The 20,229-nt window shown below is 42.3% G+C and overlaps 1 protein-coding gene across 4 annotated transcripts in view; it reads left to right on the top strand.

The window, feature by feature from the left end:
• Window positions 1-20,229, top strand: part of JAK2 (Janus kinase 2) — a 115,622-nt gene that overhangs the window by 44,012 nt on the left and 51,381 nt on the right. For all 4 annotated transcript variants that reach the window (XR_010793665.1, XM_066613342.1, XM_066613344.1 and 1 more), the window contains 5 exons: window positions 2,589-2,839; window positions 10,290-10,413; window positions 14,232-14,349; window positions 16,654-16,799; window positions 18,079-18,400. Coding sequence is in view for 3 of the 4 variants with exons in the window: in XM_066613342.1 (XP_066469439.1) it covers window positions 2,620-2,839; window positions 10,290-10,413; window positions 14,232-14,349; window positions 16,654-16,799; window positions 18,079-18,400 (930 nt within the window). In the remaining variant the exon portion in view is untranslated. The remainder of the gene's footprint in view (window positions 1-2,588; window positions 2,840-10,289; window positions 10,414-14,231; window positions 14,350-16,653; window positions 16,800-18,078; window positions 18,401-20,229) is intronic.

Below are 20,229 nucleotides of genomic sequence, written 5' to 3' on the forward strand. Positions count from 1 at the left end.
CAAGGGGTTAGCAACAGGGAGCAAAGCAGGAATGCTGGAGACTCCCAAGATGGGCAGTTTGCTTTTCAAAGAAGTACAGGCACATACTTGGTTGCTCTGAGGGAATAATTTTGTAGGTTTTAAAAGTGAAATCAAAGGGAAATCAAGCAATCACACAAACGTGCTGATCTCTAGAACAGTATAGGTCAGTGTTTCTCAATGTTTGTCTTCTATTGTATACCACTTCACATGGTTCACCTTTTAAAAGCACCACTGGAAGTAACCGGGCTTCATATCATCACCAGTTCGTTCTAGATTGGGAAGCCAGGTGCAATGTGACAAACACCAGTAAGAGGCTCAGGGTGAATGGGATGGCTTTTTCAAACATGGAAAAGCATGCTTTGGAGTTCTACTCACCAAGTGTCCAGTCGTGTTTGCGTTCCTGGTCTTTCTGCCAAGTGGCAAGAGTCGCACAAGTGCCATCATATACCATCTTAAGTACCCCTGTGGTATCAAATCACTGATTGAGAAACACTGGTATAGGCAAATTTGTAATCAGGACAAACTCTATTATGATTTTGGTTTAACCCACTCCTCAAATTGTAGTGTTTGAACAGAATGTGCCTGTGCAGTTGTATGTGAAAATGCTGCTATACTGTTTCTTGTGCTCCATAGCATACAACCTGGTGTGGTACTGTTGCCAACTTTCTGCAAGGTAACATAACCAACAGGTCATGGATGAGATGCCTGTTAAAACAAGTTGGCAATTTCTTGGAGAAATCTATTTAGTTATTTGTGCCATCTTATTAAATACTGTGCATTCAAGGAAAGATGTTGGAGAATGAACCATCCAGGGTTTTTTCAGCCCTGCCAAAAATCAAAGTAAGAATATAGTAATGAAGGCTATTGGAACATTTTTCAACAGTTTGATAATAGTTTTACAGCAATGTTTAATTTTGAAGAAGTAACCAAAAGAGGATCTAAACCTCTATGCTATTTTGCCCTGTGTACTTTTTTTTTTTTTTTTTTTTTTTTGCAGAACTGAAACTTCAGAATCTGGAAACTTTTTTTTAATGTGCTCATTTAGGAATTCCCTGATCAAGAATTGAAGTTTGGACTTCTGTTTTTAGGGATTTTTTTGTTTCGTTTTTAAAAATACCCCTCCTGTCCTAATCTTTCAGTGAAGAACAATAATCTTTCTTAGAATTCATGCTGTTATTTACCCCCTTCAGCAGTTGTTTTCTAGCAGAAAGCATGCAAGATGTCAAGTTCCAAATGAGTGTTTCTCTTCAGTAGTTAAAGTGACTTCATTTGTATTGGGATAATCTCTTTGAATTCATGGTGCTTCCTCTTCCTGCATCGAGAATTCAGCACACTGAAGTTGACATTTCTGTATGCACTTCTTTAAATCTTTAATTCTTTAATAAACTTCTTTAAATCTTCAGTAACTATCAAATTGTCAGTTCACAGAATTCATTTTAGTGTGGGGCTGTGACCATAGAGGTTTCCTACTCCTCACCCCAGAGGTGTGGCTTGGCCTCAAAGAGGTTAAGATGAGAAATGGCTTTAGATCAGAAGGGAATAAGTGGATTGAACCTGAGTAGTGATATTTCAAGACTGGTTACAAATATTTGTAGGCAAATTATAAACATGCAGTGGGGTTTGATTCCCATCAACCAAAAGCATGGTGGTTTTCCAACCCTGATGGGCTTCTTTACCCATGGCTCCTTCATCTCTGGCTCCTTGATTACTCTTGATGCTGCTACCTGAGTGGATGCTCACATCTCTTCGGGAGGGTTCAGTTTGTGAACGGAAGGATCCAGCCAAGCTCCAGCTTGCAGGAGTAGGGTGGGGGCTTGCCTGGCACAGGGTGGGCAGGGTTTTTCCAAATGGGCCTGACTGGTATCCTGTATGACCCTGAAGTAGCTGGTTGTTTCCTGTGTTGACTCCTCTGATGAACTGTAGTTGGGGAGGGTCCCTTGCAAGTCTGCCTCTTCCTGCAGCCCATGGGGGAAATGTGCTTGGTCTGCGCATGGGGTTCTCCTGCAGTCTTACCTTCTTCTCTCCTCTCCTTCCTTTGGTGCTACATCTGTTCCCCGTATTCTACCCAGCCTTCATCTCTTTCCTTGCCTCCTGTCCTGACTGTGCCTACTCTTGGTTCTACTTTGCCCTTCCTATTTCTCATCATCTTCTTCTCCCCCCTCCCCAGGGAGGTGCCAGCTGCACAGCCCCTCATTAGCTGGCTGGTGCTTCGCTGGCTCCTCTCACCCCACCCCCTCCCATGGCATGCCAGTGTGCAGCAGTGCCATAGCTGCTTCACACCACAGCAATTGGCTCAGGGCAGCATGGGGCTGCTCCAGCACGAAAGCTGGTACAGGAGTTGTGGCCCACAGAGGCTCAGTGAGTGGCATATACCCCAAGCTCCTATGAGGCCCTCAGATTAGTTTAAATCTTATATAAGCCATTCAACCATGCAATACAAATTCAGTAATATTGAATTACAGCCTCTTGGTTTTTACATATTAACACTACCAGTGCGAACCCTTCCTAATCTCTTTATATAATTTTGTTTAACTTAAGACATTGAATTCTTCTTGTAATTTTTATAGGCAAATGAATTGAACAGAATGTGAAGACACCATGGCCTGCCTTACATTGACAGAGATGGAAGGGACGGCATCCTCCACTATTCACCAGAATGGTGGCATCCTTGGGAGCTCATCTGTTTCCAGACAGATGGAGTCACTTCTTCGCGTTTACCTTTATCATTCCCCAGGGAAGACAGAAGGCGATTATCTACAATTTCCAGCTGGAGAATATGTTGCAGAAGAGATCTGTATTGCTGCTTGTAAGGCTTGTGGTAAGTTCCAAGTCAGTCTTCTAAGTGGTGCACCCAGTTTGACGTTCTTTTCGGGGTTTTGATGAAGAACAGAGCTGCGTTTTGTGGCTCAGTCTGCATTTCTCTCAAACACATTCATGAGAGCTGTTCTCCATCTCTCTGGAAGAAGCTGCGTTTCATACACGTTCAGTGCTGGCTTGTCATCTCTTTGCCTGTGTCCTTAGCTGTGGGGGAGGAGCTGCCACTGTTGCTGACACCAGCCGGTACTGCTCAGAAGTTGCTCAGAGCTCCTCTGCAGCTGTCTTTGAAAGCATTTACTGTGGCAGTAGCTGATCTTCTCTGATGAGGTAAAAGAGGCTGATGATGGAGCAAAAGAGGAGCAAATGCTTGCATGACTCACAGGCCTGAGCTCGCAGGTGAGGAGGCAGCACGCCATGCCTGCTCAGGATTTCAGATAGCCGGAAGGACTTTTACCTATGAGAACGGAAGAGTGTGGAGGTTGCACATTTTTATTTTTATTCAAATAGCAATCACTGTTCTGTGGCAGGAAAACTGTTCAATGAGAGAAACACTTTAATGTGGCAAAAAGAAATGAGGCCATAAGAAAACATTTGCTAAAGTATTAGATCTAGATTTTGAAATATCATTCATCAAGGACCACTTGGAATCTAAGTTTGTCCAATGCTAAGTACAGAGATCCTATTATTAGCATAATATTCTCTGCTCGTATTGCATTGCTGTTACATGCTTTCTGGTGGCAATTCCTGTGTAGCTATTTCTTATTTAACTTTGCCAAGGGTATTACTGTTGGAGCAAATATCAAAGTTATGACTTGGTCAGGAGTCCTCTGTTCCTTGAACATTACAGGAAAGGTTGCTGATTGGCTTGTGCCTAGTTGTGAGCTTTGTGTTGATCTTGCCCCTCTTGTTGATCTTGAACCACACACACATCTGAAGCAAGCACAGTAGGAATCTTAAATCATCCACTTGCATAGAGCCTTTATCACACTTGCAAGTGCAGTTCCACCTTGAAATCAAATGTGGCTATGTCAGAAAGGAGCAGATACTGTGGCCCATTTTCTTGACTTTTTTTTTTTAATGAACTCCAGGCCTGGAAGTCTGGTAAGATGGAGTCCTGTTGTCTGTACTAGTGAAGCTGCCGGTTGGCCAGTGTGTGTTAGGGCATAGCATTGAACTTGGGTCAGGGAGACTTGTATGGAGATCTTTCTCAGTCAAGTAAAACACTTTATAGTGACCCAGTTCTGACAAAATTGATGAGGATTTGGCTTGATGTCTGAATATTCAAACCATACATTGTGATTGGTTGGTCAACTACATTGAGAATCATTGTGCTGACTATGGTCATATTCAGTGTCGGAATCATAGTCTTTGCTCTGCCACTAGAGGCTGCTGCACCCTGGAGATGGAAGTGAATTTATGAGCCTGACTGTTTAGTAAACCAGGGTTCCAAGAAGACATTGGAAAACCTGTGAAATATTGCTATCTGTATTTGTAACTTTAGTCTCATAAGCAACACTAAACCTGGGAAAAGAAAAGTTTGCAGACTCACTGTTTTGGCAGCAGGTGGTAATAACCCAGATAGCAAGATGTGACGTGGAAACACAGGCTAAATTTGCCAGCTCTGGCAATTGTCATGGAAAATAGATGGTAAGTGAAACTAGTTGGCTGTGAGAAAAGATGCACAAATGCTAGAGGTCACAGACATCTCTTAATCTTCTGTCTGACTTGCTTGTCACAGATAATCTTAGCACCAGAATATGTTTCTACTCCTGTGGATTGATGCTAAGTTCTCAAACCTTCAGCAATGCATATTTTAGGCATTTTAGGCAAGTTTCATGTGTGTGCAGATTTTAGGTTGGTGACGCTTACCTAAAGTTACAATCAGTTGGCAGTGTTCTGAGAAAATTCTAGGGCTGAAGAAAACTGTATGCCATTAGTATTGCCACTTTGCAGCAGGGCATCTGTAGTTATAAGTGTATTGTGAGACTGGCAAAAATAAGTAGGTAAAGCTTCCCAAATATGAAAAAATATTGGCTTGGATCTAGAGTAGCATAAGCAGAAATCCAGCTAGGTACCAGGGCTTTCCTGCTCATTCATCAACACAAGTGGTTTTCAAACTTTTTCATGCCAGGACCTACTTTTTAGAAGGACATTCTGTCAGGGACCCACTGAAAGTGACATCATGACCAGAAGTGATGACATCAAGCAAATTAAAATAAATATAAATAATTAAATAAGGGGAGAAGAGATAGGGAAGCCAGCCCTGTTCCACCAAGTGAATTCTCTCTGTAGTCTGCCTGCAATAACTTCAATCCCCCCTCCCCAAAAAATCAGTAAGATTTCTAGCCCTACCCAATGCCCAGTTCAATTTAAGTTCTTATATTTAAACCAGTTCAGTGTGATTGGGGATGAAGTCAGTTTTAAATCCAACTTGGGGGGGGGGAGGGAGATCTGGTTTGGATTGAGATTCTAAGCACCCCTCTAAACAGCATTAAAATCCCAGAATGATGAGGAGAGGAAATGAGGCTCCTTGGGGAGGGAGGGGAAGAGGAACAACAACCTGGAAACAGCAACAAACCTTTCCAATAAAGCAATGGTTCCCAAACCTATTAGCACCTGAACCCACGGTTAAAATGAGGAACTACCAGGATTCACCTAGCTTTGCAAGTCTAAAAAAGAAATAAACATTTACCTTACCAGTTCAAGCCTGTTTTTATCCCTTTTAGTGGGCAGAAGGAGTTGCTTTCTGGAGCATTTGTTAAGCCCCACTTTCATCAGATTGGGACCATTCCGATAGCCTTGCATTTCCTTTTACCTGACCTTCAACATGAGCAAACGCTTTCTTACTTGTCAGTAAACATGAATGTGTAGCTTAGTTTTGTTTTCCATAGGGCTCAATACATTCTTCAGCTTGGAATAGGGGACTTCCTTCTTGAGTGTTTCAGGGCTGTATTCATCTGATTGGGACCCTTCTGCTGACATTGGATTCCTTCCAGCCTGCTCTTTGCAATGGACCAAGGCATGTTCACCTCCTCAGAAGTAAACATGCAGTGTGGCTTAGTTTCACTTTCCATAGGGCTCCATGCATTTTTCTTTTCAGCTGTCTGCTTGTCAGTATCAACTTCACAACCCACCAAGAATCAGGTTGTGACCCACAGTTTGAGAAACCCTGCTCTTCGCTGTGCTGCCTGAAAAGCAGGGGGATGTGACAAGGGTTAAATGAGGAGAAACTGGTAAAGCATTTTCCATGACTTCCAATTTCCTCTCGCCATTGCAGCATGCTCTCCACATCCCATGTTTCAGATGGTCCATGATGTTTAATGACTTTTGGTAGGGGTATAGTGGGGTTGAGGCAGGCAAGGAAAGACCATTTACATGCTGCAGGTTGTCAGTCATGCTACTCTGGATCCAAGGCATTAATTCTGCAGTTCAGTTCCTTAATCTTTCCTTGAATAGAGTTGTCAGTTCACTGGCTTGGCTATTACTTATGTCAGTAACTTACCAAATTTTAAAGATTTTTGTAAAGGTTCTGTCTTCTAATTTTTGATTTTTAAGAAGTTAACAGTATACTCTGCATGCAACCAAAATATGAGAGAGGGTGGCTTCAGTATACTAATAAAGATTATCAAGCTTTTCTGATAGATTTATTTACTGGTTGTCCGCGTTTTGTGTTTTTTCCCTTGATAGGAGTGGTGTGAAATCCCTCCATTCAGTACAGCTGTGGAGGAGTTTGCTTAGGTATTTCAGTTTTTCACATGTATAAGGAGGCTCTTTGACATGCCTTCCAGCAGTGTTATAGAAATGTTTTTAAACTAGTTTGAGTTCTTGGTCTGTTACTTCAGGGATGTTGCATGTTACTCCTTGCATGTCATCTTCTGCAGCTGAAACACTAGAGCTGAACCTAGAGGTGGGTGCAAGATTGTAGAACCTGTACTTAATATACAGAGGTTGACAAAAGTTTCAAGCCAACATGTCTCTCTGGTGAGCATTTCAGATCCTTCCTTGTGTCTGAAATTTCAAGAGCAGCGAAGACACTAAACTGAGATTGCTGTTCTGACCTTTTTGCAAAGTGATGGGTTTATCTAAGGATAAAATCATCTGAGGAGCAAAATAATATATACTTTAGAGTTTGTCTCCTAAGTAACCATTTAAAGGACTTGAACATTATTTGGGCCTCAGTTCAGCTGGCTATATGTTGGCTCTTTGACTAAGCTAGAGTGTTTGTCCCTGGAGAACAGTTTCAGTAGCATTCATTTTATACAAGATGCTGGCATATGAAACACACGCCACTGGGCTAGTTCCTTGGCTTGCAACACCTGCACTTTAGCACAGCTTTCCTCTGTAGATTGCTACTGCATGAATACATTCATTCATGCATGCTACTGCATGAATACTGCACAAAGTGCCTGGTTAAGACGCTGGATCTATCTCAGGAGGCAAGTACTCTTTTGCATACCTTGTGTCTCTCTAAAATGCTCTTTATTATGAGCATTTCTGTTCTGTAGCAGAAGTGAAACGAATCTTTTAGTACAGTGCTGCACACAGTTCCAAAAACTGTTTTAAAAAGATATGCATGCAAATGCGTATCTTACTTCCACCTTTTATGCATTTGCTATGGAAAACACTAGGGTAGCTGTGTTTCCTGCAGCTAGGGTAATTTTAATGCTTTAAATATTTTTGTTGGTTTTAGGCAACACAGCATCTAATCAAAATCACTGTGAAGCTGCTACCATCATGGTTTTGGATTCAATCTACAGCACTGAGTCCCTCTGCCTAGGGCTCCTCTTTTGATCAGCCTCTGTTAGTTATAGTCCTGTCTCTATTTAATCTCCTTCTGCTGCACATTGGTGAAACTGGAGAGCTGGAAACATGGCTATCCAATGCTCTTTTGGTGGGGATCATTATTTTTACAGTGTATTACAAGCGCTCTAGTCTCCTCTACGCAAGGAAAACTACATTGAACATCACTGGAAACATTCATTCTGAAGTATAGTTTTTTCATTAGGTTTGTAAAGAGTGTCGTTTGCTTATTGCACCATCAAATTTGTGCACAGTCCCTTAGAATCTTTTGATATATCAAGTGCTAATTTAATGCTGGATTGCTCCATGTTGGTTGTTATGGAATGTTCTTATGTCAAGTTATGATGTTCCATGTACTGAAAATCATCAGTTTGTTTGACATTTTAATGTTGAGGTCTGGTCCAAACGAGTCTCAGTTCATTCTTCTGTTCTCTTGGCACTGATTTAGTAAGAGAGATGAGATTTATGGCTCACTGCTGGATATGGTTAGGTGCTGTTCTGCCAGTTTCATTTCCAAAGTGATTCACAAATTAGTCACCTTTTGCTCAGCAAGTGATTGCTGCAACTTGTGGAGAATGATTTTCCATAAAATAAATGCAGCCTTTACTTTTTACACCATGTCTGACCCCCTGAAACCTGAGAAGAGACATTCCTGTTCTGACAGAAGAATGCAGAGTTGCTATACTAGAATTTTACAAAATTCTAATTGCCTTTTGTAATTGTGTTTTGGTCTTTTGTATATATTAATCTGTAGCTTTCAGAATACAAAACGGTTGTTATTCGTTGCTGCAATAGAACATAAGAACAGCCCCACTGGATCAGGTCATAGGCCCATCTAGTCCAGCTTCCTGTATCTCACAGCGGCCCACCAAAGCCCCAGGGAGCACACCAGATAACAAGAGACCTCATCCTGGTGCCCTCCCTTGCATCTGGCATTCTGACATAACCCATTTCTAAAATCAGGAGGTTGCGCATACACATCATGGCTTGTACCCCATAATGGATTTTTCCTCCAGAAACTTGTCCAATCCCCTTTTAAAGGCGTCTAGGCTAGCCGCCAGCACCACATCCTGTGGCAAGGAGTTCCACAGACCGACCACACGCTGAGTAAAGAAATATTTTCTTTTGTCTGTCCTAACCTGCCCACCACTCAATTTTAGTGGATGTCTGGTATTCTGGTATTATGTGAGAGTGTAAAGAGCATCTCCCTATCCACTCTGTCCATTCCCTGCATAATTTTGTATGTCTCAATCATGTCCCCCCTCAAGCGTCTCTTTTCTAGGCTGAAAAGGCCCAAACGCCGTAGCCTTTCCTCATAAGGAAAGAAGCAGCGGCTCCTCCCAGATCAGGTTTTGCTTGTGCCTTGATTGTGCAGACACTGACATCGCCCCTTAAAACCAACCTGACCGTCAATAGAAATCATCATTTGAATAGGCTGCTGGTGCTTTTGTAGTTGGGTTTTTCTTACCTGTGAATAGTCATGGTCTCCCCTTGCCACACACACACTTTCATAGAGCTATAGCTAGAGGTGTTTGTTTCCAGTGAGTAAGTCAGGATTACAGTCTTAAGTCCACACAGTGGGCTTACTTCTGAGTAAAATAAGGTGTTTTCAAACACATGTAGCTATAGCTGCTGTTGTATTTGTATTGGCTGGAAAAAGTGCACTTTTAACAGTTGAAATGATGCTGTGTAAAACCCAGTTAACATATTTTCCCATGGCACTATGTAGCATCCTAGTGATTTGTGTGTTGGCAAACCTGATATGCATGAAATGGTCCTTAGACCCCTGGGGAAATATTCCTGATCAAAGAAGTTGTTTATAATTTGCCTGATTTATACTTGCAGAATTTGGCAAAAGAGTTCATATGTTCGTTTTCCATTTACTATTAGCGTGTGTCCCTTGTTAAGATTTCCCAAATAGTCATACAAAAACATGTAAGTACCATACAGGAGTGCAAACTTCAAATCTGCTGTGCTGCACTCATGAAACAGATGTACAGAAGCTGTCCTATTCCTAAACTGAAGCTATCTGTTTCACTGTGGAGCTATTCAGATGCTCCAAAGTGACTTCTGTACTCAGCAGCATTGCCTGCAAACTGGAAGGTGGGCTAAAAGTGGTAAGTTCAACATTCATAAGTTAAACATTTGCAAGTAGGAGAGCTTCTGTACTTCTCTGTTGCTTGATGGCAGGAAGTCATGGTTCTGGCTTTGATTATGCCTCCCCTCTGTGTCACCATTAGCCACTATGGAAAAAAAAATATAGGCAAAATGTGGGTACCTGTATGTGTGCACCCTATGGATGAGATTTGCTTTGAAAAATTGACTGGGGGAGGGGGGGAGGTTGAATTACTACTACTCCTATACTGCAGCCTTGATCTTGATGTCCTCCCCCTATAGCTGCTTCTACCCTCCTGCAAAGTATTCAGAAGTGCATTCATGTAACCCTGACATTATGTCTAGTTTGTCCCTGAGTCTGGCCTTCATTCTGATATTGCTGTTCTATGTTTCTTCTCCTCCCCACTCCCAACTCTTCGTGTCACATTGAGGTTGAGTAACTTGAGTGTTGTAGTAATGTCATTTTTAAAATAAGAAAAACATTCTATATGTTAAAGAATTTGTAAGCAAAGCATCTTGTTCTGTTGCTTTCCCAGGTATTTTGCCAGTCTACTCTAACATGTTTGCACTAATGAATCAGACAGACCGATGCTGGTATCCTCCAAACCACAGCTTCCAAGTAGAGGGATCAACCAGTCTCACCATACTATACCGAATAAGGTAATGTTAATTCCTCATTTCTTCAGTGGTTCTGGTGTGGTTTAGTCTCTGTCTGTGGGAAGCTCCTCCTCTTAGTAGCTAGGCAGGATCATATGACTGAAGACCACCACAGGGAGGGGCTCCCTCTGATCCCCAGATCTACCTGCTTGTCTAGCAGAGGTCATGGTCATGGCAGCAGCAGAAATATTTTTTTCTGTGTGTTTTTTTGTTTCTTCTTTGCCCCTTCCCCATCTTAGTTAAGGCTGAGAGGGATGGAGTTCCTTGTGGTTATGCTTAGGGGTTTTCTTCAGAGAGTGGCCTCGCCTTTCCCAGGCCAATTCCTGAGAATGAAGAAGACTGGGTCCTGCTTTTCTTCAGCCCTCTCCCTTTGATAGTGGGGAGAGCTGTGCAAACAGCAGAATGTCCAGGATGGAGCACAGCCCGGCCTCCCATCCTAGTTATTGGTAGGAAAGCTTGTAGGAGCTGAGTCCAGGCCCAACAAGCTGCAGCAGGAAACAAATTATGCTTGTACATTCGTCCCAAAGCTTTGGTGCCATCTTCTTTCACTGCACCAACTCTGGCCCCCCCTCACCTACAGAATGGTGTAGCAACCCCCTTTGCAGAGGCTCTGAATATTCCCCTCAATAAATAATATTTGTGTTCCTTTTCCTTGTGTACCCACTTAACAAGACTGGCAGTGGGCATAGCCTTCTTGACCTTTCTCTCAGAAAAAGGAAGGAGGGGGAGTGATAAAGCTTTTCCCAGGGACCTGCCTTATCGGCCAGTGACTTGGAACTTGAACAGGATGCAGCATATCTCCCTTCTCCCCAAGGAGCTTAGTTTACTCCAGCACCTCAAATGCAGGCTGGCTCCTTGTTGCAGAACATGGCTGGGACTCAAGTCTTTAAACTATTTGTACCCAATACTGTATATACGCAACAGGGATCAAATGTGTACACCTGTGGGCTGGGCAGAAATGTGTTCATGACCAGGCTAAAATTTCTTCCTGGGCTGGTTTCAGCTGTTGGTGACTAAGAAGATTCAGGGCTGCATGCAAAGCATTTTTGCATTCTGTCTAAAAAGAAAGGGGGAAAGAGGAGGCATATATTGTGGTAACTGATTTCTTACAGTATTTAACTAGATTTGGGTGCTATTCATAAAGAAGGATAGTAATGTTCTTGTATAGCATTCATTCTTACTTTATGGCCAGCCTTATCCCATGGAGAGTTATGCAGTATATATAGCAAATATACACAGAATAGTGCATGTCCATGAGCAGCTCTATATTTGAGGGAAGTTCTCCATGATGAGTCTTAATCCCACCATAGGGTGAAACATGTTTGTGAAATTGTGAAGTTCACTAAAGTCCTAATAACTTTAATGCTAAAGGCATACGACATATTGCATATTAGTGAATTTCCTACTATTGTCTAAATCACTTGGAATACTTGGATTTAGTGGGGAATCCCATTGATTCCAGTGGATTGTGTTTTCAAAGAAGCAGTCTTCTAAGACTTAGGTTGTAATCCTAGCCACACTTACTTGGAGTAAGCCCCATTGACTATAATTAGTTAAATTATACTTCTGAGTATACATGCATAAAATTGACTTCTTTGAGTGGCTCAGGAGTGCAGTTACAGTGCCAACCCTAAGCACATTTGCTCAAAAATAAATCAAACTGTGTCCATAAGGTAAGTCTGCAGCATTGCGGAAGCCTAGGAGTTATGAGACAGAAGATATTTGCAGTTTTGTCTAAACACTGTGTTAGGTGTGACTCATCTTGTTCTTTCACATGGTCAATTTCATCCATGTGTAGGTTCTGAAAGCTTATACAACAGGTGCAAACAGGATTTTAACAGGTGCAGGAAAGAGCCTTTCCCTTGGTCTGCCAATATCACCATTAATGGGCTGTTTGTATCTAGCCTCCAACATTTCTATAATCTGAATTAGTGCCCACAGACATTCACACACAAAGAGCGAGTCCATTCTCTATCTAACCCATTGCTCTTCTCTCTGACTGCCAGAGACCTCTCAAAGTCTCATGGTGGGACCATGCTCTGCTACTAAAATTAGCTGGAGATGTTGAGGATTGTGTTCAGGATCTTGTATATTCAGAGTATAAATTCTGTCACTTCATGCTTTAGAAGCTGCATTGTAGTATGGATTATATAAACTGTAAATATTCATATATGCAAATATATATTTGCAAATAAATTGCAGATTAGCAAGCTGTCTGTTGCATCACATTTTCAGCCTGAGAGGAATCCTGTGGAGGTTAGGGTTCGAACATTCAGTCAATTCACTGCGTTTGATGTAAAGGAATAGCTCCTTATGTATATCGTTGATTGTCTTCTAACTCTGTGTAAAGTGCCATGTCCATGAATGAGCTATAAAAATAAAATGAGAGAGAAGCATAAAAAAGCAAAAAGAGAGCATGAAATAATGGTCAATAACATGGAACTAAGCAAAGTATGAAGGTGAATATAACTTATAGTGTGTGTACTCTCTCTCTCTCTCTCTCTCGCTCTCTCGCTCTCTCGGTTATATTCCTATGAAGGTTGTAATACCTTCATATTTTGCTTTATTCCATGTTTTCGACCCAACTTTTAGGGAGGAGTCAAAGGTTTCAGTATGTGGATTCCAGATTGAAAGATAAATATGGGGTTTTTTTTTGTTTTATATATTTTGTTGTTGAATCATTATTCCCAAATTAGACAGTTCATCACCAATTAGTTGACTGAAGGTGAGAATTGGGATTTCCATCCTTGCAAAGCCAGTCGCTTGGCAACCAAGGTATCTGTCTTAATCTACTCAGCATAGCTGTCTTGGATATATCCCAACTAGCTGGGGTTTGCAGAAGGTAGAACAGTGACAGATAACTGTGCTATTATTAGGCTAAAGAGGAGATACCATTGGACCATCCCAAATAATTTTGGCCAACATGTCATGATCCAAGGCTGAAGTGGTTTCTTTTCATTTTTTGTCAGAAAGCGTTTATGGATGCCAAATTACCTTCTTTCATGATGATATGCTTTCAGCAGATAGCAGTGACAGGAGTGAGTGTGGCTTGTTCCCCTGTCTGCAGGAGTTAAAATGGAGATATAGCTCATTTAGGAGCAGACGCATCATACCTAGTAACTTTTTCTATCCTCCCCATTAAGAGAGCTTCTTCTCCCCTCTCTGTTAAGCCATGCTGTTTAGCTTCTTTTGCAGAAGTGTTATAACTGCAAGGGTCTCTAAATAAGGATGGAGGGTTTAGGAGGAAGTGTGAGGCACATACACATCACATGGTATAGGCCAAAGTGCCCAGGACTTGGAGCTTTCACAGAGAAGACCTTGCATTTACTGTGGAAAGGAGGGACTTCCACATGCTCAGGCACAGTATCCTTATCACAATTCTCTGGATTTTGTCATTCTGATACAATCCATGTATTTTGGCAATAGTAAGGCAGTCACTTGACCAGGAGGTCAGTTTAGTGGATTTTTACCAACTAAAAGTCCACTTAAAGTCACCTCATTTCTGGTTGAAGACTAATCCAGTTGTGTAAGTTCAACAGTTTGCTTGGCTTTAGCATACTCTGAGCTTGGACTGGGCTCATACTTCAGCTTTGTGAATTGAGCTCAAAAGTGACTTTTACTTTCATAGCCATTGGCCTCGTTTATGGAATATACACTCTAAAAACTCATTAAATAAAACTTAATGAGAAGTTAGAGTTGTGTGAAAATAATCCAGGGCCTTATGGTATGGAGCGAGTCTTAATTTTGCTAACTGTTTTTTCCAGGGAGTTTGAACTTGGCTGTAAAAACACTAATGCATGACAAAATATGTTTCCCAACAGGTTTTATTTCCCTCTCTGGTATTGTAACAGCAGTATGAGAGCATATCGGTATGGTGTTTCTCGGGGTGCAGAGAGTCCTGTTCTTGATGATATTGTTATGTCTTATTTGTTTGCTCAGGTAAAATTTTTATACTTATTATTTGAGTCTGTACTTCTTTGTGTCTATCGCCACATTTTTGTGGTTCAGTTATGGATAATTTCATTGGAACAACTAATACTATCCCATGAAATAAAGCACAGCGAATTAAGGGATATACAACAATCTCTTACATCTAAGGAATGGAAGTTGGGGTGGACAGATGGATAGAAATCATTGGATTGTGAAGAATGAATGGGGGAAAGTGGTACCTTCGTATCTTTTTGCTCTAATCGAGGTTCCTCAAATTAGCAATGAGGTGTGGATTTTCTACCTTCTTTCTCTTTCCAAAGCAGATCTAGCCAGATTTCCTCAGTGCGCAGCTCTGAGGTTGTGGGACTTGGGTGGGAACTGGCTGGAAATGAGAGTGTCAGTGGCCATTACCTTAAACTATCATAAAACCTTCATGATGAATGGAATGTGTTGATGACTGTCATGTTGTAAAGATTAGTGAGTTCTGTTAATATCAGCGTGCTGGTACATCTGGTGTCAGAAATACAAATAAGTTTTGTCCTCAATATGACAGTGGCCAAGTGCAGTCCAGTACTTTATTTCCACGTGTTAGAATAACAAGTGCTTATTTAGTGTAGAACAGGGGTGTCCAAACATTTGGGGAGGAGGGCCTCATCATCTCTCTGACACTGTGTCAGGGGCCAGGGGGGGGGGGAAAAGAATGAATTTACATTTAAAATTTGAATAAATTTACATAAATGAATATATTAGAGATGGAACATATGTGAATGAATGAAGGTTTTGCAGTAGCTCAAGGCCTATTAAAGGCCTTGCACAAAGCAAAGCCAGCCTTTACTTTGCTGACGCTGCTGCATCACAGACATGAAATAGCAAGTAGTGGAGGAAGCCCTCGTCCCACAGCTCAGGTGAGAGTTCGAACAGTTGTCCTCACATTGAGAGCAGTTGCATCAAGCTAGCATGGGCTCCAGCAAGTCTCCGGCGAGCCAAAAGCTCATTGGAGACTAGGGGCTCCCCGCAGGCCGGATTGGGAGCCCCCAAGGGCTGCAAGTGGCCCCTGGGCCAGGGTTTGTGCACCCCTGGTGTAGAAGATAGTAATGGGCTCTATTAGAAGGGACATAAACCCTTTCCTTTCTGCTTGTGACGCTAGTCATTTGAGAGTCCTGTCTGGGTTCTGTTTCTTGGTCATGCTAGAATGGGTAAAATGTTGCCATGATTTTTATACGTGTGGATCAGTGGTTCCCAAACTGTGGATGGGGACCTGATTTTTGGTGGGTCACCAAAGGGTGAAGGACAGATCAGATAACTGATAGCCTCAAGTCATGAGGTTCAGCTCCTGAAGTTTACAAGATAACTGAGCTTCTGCAGTTTGCAAGCATGTGTAAAAACAGGGAGATAAAGGTTTGAGGGTCTTTCTTCTGGTTATTACTTATAAATAAATATTTCTTTTTAGATCTCCTTTTTTAAAAGTCTGGTAAACCTAGGTGGGTCCCAGTAGAACAGTGATTTTCAACGTTTTTCATCTCACGGCACACTGACAAGGCGTTAAAATTGTCAAGGCACACCATCAGTTTTTTGACAATTAACAAGGCACACTACACTGACAGCAGGAGCTCACACCCCCAATGGCCCTATTAACAAACGATCCTCCCCCAAACTCCCTTGGCACACCTGCAGACCATCCGCAGCACACCAGTGTGCCATGGCACAGTGGTTGAAAATGGCTGCAGTAGAGTGTTGTTTTAAAAAGTGGGTACTGGTGCTAAAAATTTTGGGAACCACTGGTGGAGTTGTTAACAGTGTGTTAGTCAAACGTCTGATAATGTGTTCTATTTTCTATGAGATGCTCAGAGCAGAATGTTCTGCTCTGTTCTAGTACTAGACGATGGTGTTAAGTACAGTGAAAATAAATACCTGTTTTTAATAGAATGGAAGGTTTAGATACTCTTCAATTCTGGGAATGTGGGAAAGTACAGCCTATGGAAACAAACACTGAAAAATGAAGTAATTTTTTTTTAGCCTCCATCCCATCCATTGAGGAACAGTGGTAATGCATCAGATCCCTGCCTAGTTTTTGAGAACGCCTGTAAATGTTCTTCTTTCCCAGCCCTTTTTTGTCTGGCTTCCTTTAATCAGTAGGCATTTGCTAGCAGTGTCAAAAAGTTGATGCTTTGAAATACCAGGCCTACTTCTTGTAGTCCCAGAAGTCCCTTGTGGAGCGCAAACTGTGACTTGATTTCAGTAGAAGAATATTCAAGTTTGACAATTTCAATGAAAAAGATGGCGTGCAGTCAGACTTTCTACCTTGTTTTGCAGTGGCGAGAAGACTTTGTCTGTGGCTGGGTAAAGATGCCTGTTACTCATGAAACACAAGAAGAATGTCTTGGCATGGCTGTTCTTGATATGATGAGAATGGCCAAAGAGAAGGACCAAACTCCATTAGCTGTCTACAATTCTGTCAGGTAATTTTGTAACAGCACACCAAAGTCATCTAGAGTTCAAAAGTATGTTTTCTTTCTTATCTATGTTACTGTAACAGTTGCATAGATTTTGGTATCAGACAAAAGGATGCTGGTGCTATCCAAAGTCAGTGAAATATCTAATAGGGCCAGGGATGCCAGCAAATGCCAGCTCTTTCTCACAAGATAACTCCAGATTGGCAGATAATATAGATGTCTTTGTCCATGCTTTTCCGCAAACTTGAGATTATCAAGCCCAGTCCTAACTGGCACTGGCACAGCAGGGCTGCACAGCCTTCACCATATCCAGGAGCAGGCTGGAGGTCTCTTTGGGTTAAGGGGATATGTTTCCCATTACCTTGAATAATGCCCCAGTCTGTCCAATGGGCTGCTTGGTTCAGAACCAGCTATTTAATCCAGGAGAGAGGATGAAGAACCTCTCCATGCCCAGGAGAGAGGATAGGATATGGCTGAGGCCTCCTTCTCTGTCCCCTCCCAGGCCTGACTTAGCCCCTGTTCTGTCCTCCCCCACCCTAAAACGCCCCTTCCCCACCTCGGGGACGCCCTCCTGCCACTCTTTCCCAGCCCCTGTGTCACTTGGTGCTTTACTTACCTCTGCTGGCAGCCCAAGGGTTCCGATACAGGGATGGCGTAGGCCTTGCCACTGGCGCTGCTTATTCCAGAGTTGTTGCAAACCTGCTTTACAGCATGTTTTGCAACACTCTAGACCAGCACAGCTTGCTGTGCAGGTGGAATGCTTTCTTAGGATTGAGCTGCCCATTTGATCATGTTTATCCTGCCCTTGCTCTCTATTTTTATTCGCACATGTGATTACGGTGAGAGAGAATGACTAGCCCAAAGTCATCCAGCAAGCTACATGACTGACTGGTGATTTGAACTCTGGTCTCCATTGTTGATGTCCAACATATACTATCCACTACAATACACTGACTCACAAAAGACATTGGCAAATTTGAGGGAATTGCACTGTGCTCTTTATCAGCAGTGTGATCCATATATGAGACTCCTGAGGTGATTGTATGTAACTGACACTGTGAAAATCTCAGGCCCACTTTTTCTGTCAATGTAATTCTTCCGCTCTTATGGTTACAGAAAGAAAATCTGATGCAAAGGCTAATTATGCAAATGATTACTTGTAATTTGATTTCTAGTCCAACTCTTGTAAATTAAATGATACTAGGATTTAGGAATGTTTGGCTGTGTGTTAGATTGTGTTCAAATTGTTTTATAGTCACTCACTTCATGTGCTTTGTATTCACAGTTACAAGATGTTTTTGCCCAAATGTATCAGAGAAAAAATTCAAGACTATCACATTCTGACACGAAAGAGAATAAGATACAGGTTCCGCAAATTTATTCAGCAGTTTGGTCAGTGCAAAGCAACTGCCAGAAACTTGAAACTGAAGTATCTCATAAATTTGGAAACTCTCCAGTCTGCCTTCTACTCAGAAGTGTTTGAAGTAAAGGAACCTGGCAGAGGGCCTTCAGGGGAAGAGAGTTTTGCAACCATTGTAATAGCCGGAAATAGTGGCATTCAGTGCTCCAGAGGGAAGCATAAAGACACTGAAACACTGGCAGAACAGGTAATCTTTAGTCACAGTATTTCATATTTATTTGTAGTAAAGGTTTCAAAAACACCATTAAATGCAGAAGTAATTTGTTCGTGTCATAGGAATGTGTGCTGGCTAATTAGAAATTCATGTTGCACAGGAATTGGAAGCTACATGGCAACAAAATATTCTTGGAGAAGTTCAGCAATGAAGGAGGGGTGTGAAGGGGTTTGTTCAAAGCATTAGAGGTCTTGAAGTGCACCCAGTTCTCTTGTGGCAAAGTAGATTCCCAGTTGTTTGTGTCATTCTCCATATGTCAGTTGGACCTTAATAGACATGCAGTCCTCTGCATATTTTGTGTAACTCCCATTGATTTCAGCAGGGTTTATTTGTGATTGGCAAGTCAGTGGAATTGCAACTAATGCTTTTAAGATCACCAGATTATTATTTCACTAATACTCCACATAGCAACGGATATGATTGAGAAGAAAAGAATCCATTTTCTGTTTCACATTCTCTTTGTAAGAGGTTAGTGCCTTGACAGACAGACAATAGTGATGTGCAAAAAGTCTACGAGCAAAGGTGGGAGAACTGGAATGTCTGGTGACAAGGGAAAACATTGACATGGTGGGCATAACGGAAACCTGGTGGAATGCGAAGAATCAGTGGGATACCGCCACCCCGGGCTATAAACTCTACAGGAGGGACAGGCAGGGGCGTGTTGGAGGTGGGGTGGCCATTTATGTTAAGGAAGGGATAGAATCCAGCAAAGTAGAGATTGAAGGTGGGTCCGACTCCACCGTAGAATCTCTGTGGGTTAAATTACCAGGCTTGTGCAGTGATGTAATACTGGGGGCGTGCTATCGTCCTCCAGACCAGAAATCGGATGGGGACCTTGAAATGAGGAAACAGATCAGGGAGGTGACAAGGAGGGACAGGGTTGTAATCATGGGGGACTTCAATTATCCTCATATTGACTGGGTCAATTTGTGTTCTGGTCACGATAAGGAAACCGGATTTCTTGATGTGCTAAATGACTGTGGCCTAGAGCAGCTAGTCACGGAGCCCACCAGAGGACAGGTGATTCTGGATTTAATATTGTGCGGTATGCAGGACCTGGTTAGAGATGTAAACGTTACTGAGCCATTGGGGAACAGTGATCATGCTGCGATCCGTTTTGACATGCACGTTGGGGGAAGAATACCAGGCAAATCTCTAACAAAAACCCTTGACTTCCGACGGGCAGACTTCCCCCAAATGAGGAGGCTGGTTAGAAGGAGGTTGAAAGGGAGGGTAAAAAGAGTCCAATCTCTCCAGAGTGCATGGAGGCTGCTTAAAACAACAGTAATAGAGGCCCAGCAGAGGTGTATACCGCAAAGAAAGAAGGGTTCCACTAAATCCAGGAGGGTGCCCGCATGGTTAACCAGCCAAGTTAGAGAGGCTGTGAAGGGCAAGGAAGCTTCCTTCCGTAAATGGAAGTCTTGCCCTAATGAGGAGAATAAAAAGGAACATAAACTGTGGCAAAAGAAATGTAAGAAGGTGATACGGGAGGCCAAGCGAGACTATGAGGAACGCATGGCCAGCAACATTAAGGGGAATAATAAAAGCTTCTTCAAGTATGTTAGAAGCAGGAAACCCGCCAGAGAAGCGGTTGGCCCTCTGGATGATGAGGGAGGGAAAGGGGAGATAAAAGGAGACTTAGAGATGGCAGAGAAATTAAATGAGTTCTTTGCGTCTGTCTTCACGGCAGAAGACCTCGGGCAGATACCGCTGCCCCAACGGCCCCTCCTGACCGAGGAGTTAAGTCAGATAGAGGTGAAAAGAGAAGATGTTTCAGACCTCATTGATAAATTAAAGATCAA

This window comes from Tiliqua scincoides, chromosome 2 (assembly GCF_035046505.1).
Source record: "Tiliqua scincoides isolate rTilSci1 chromosome 2, rTilSci1.hap2, whole genome shotgun sequence".
NCBI lineage: Eukaryota > Metazoa > Chordata > Lepidosauria > Squamata > Scincidae > Tiliqua > Tiliqua scincoides.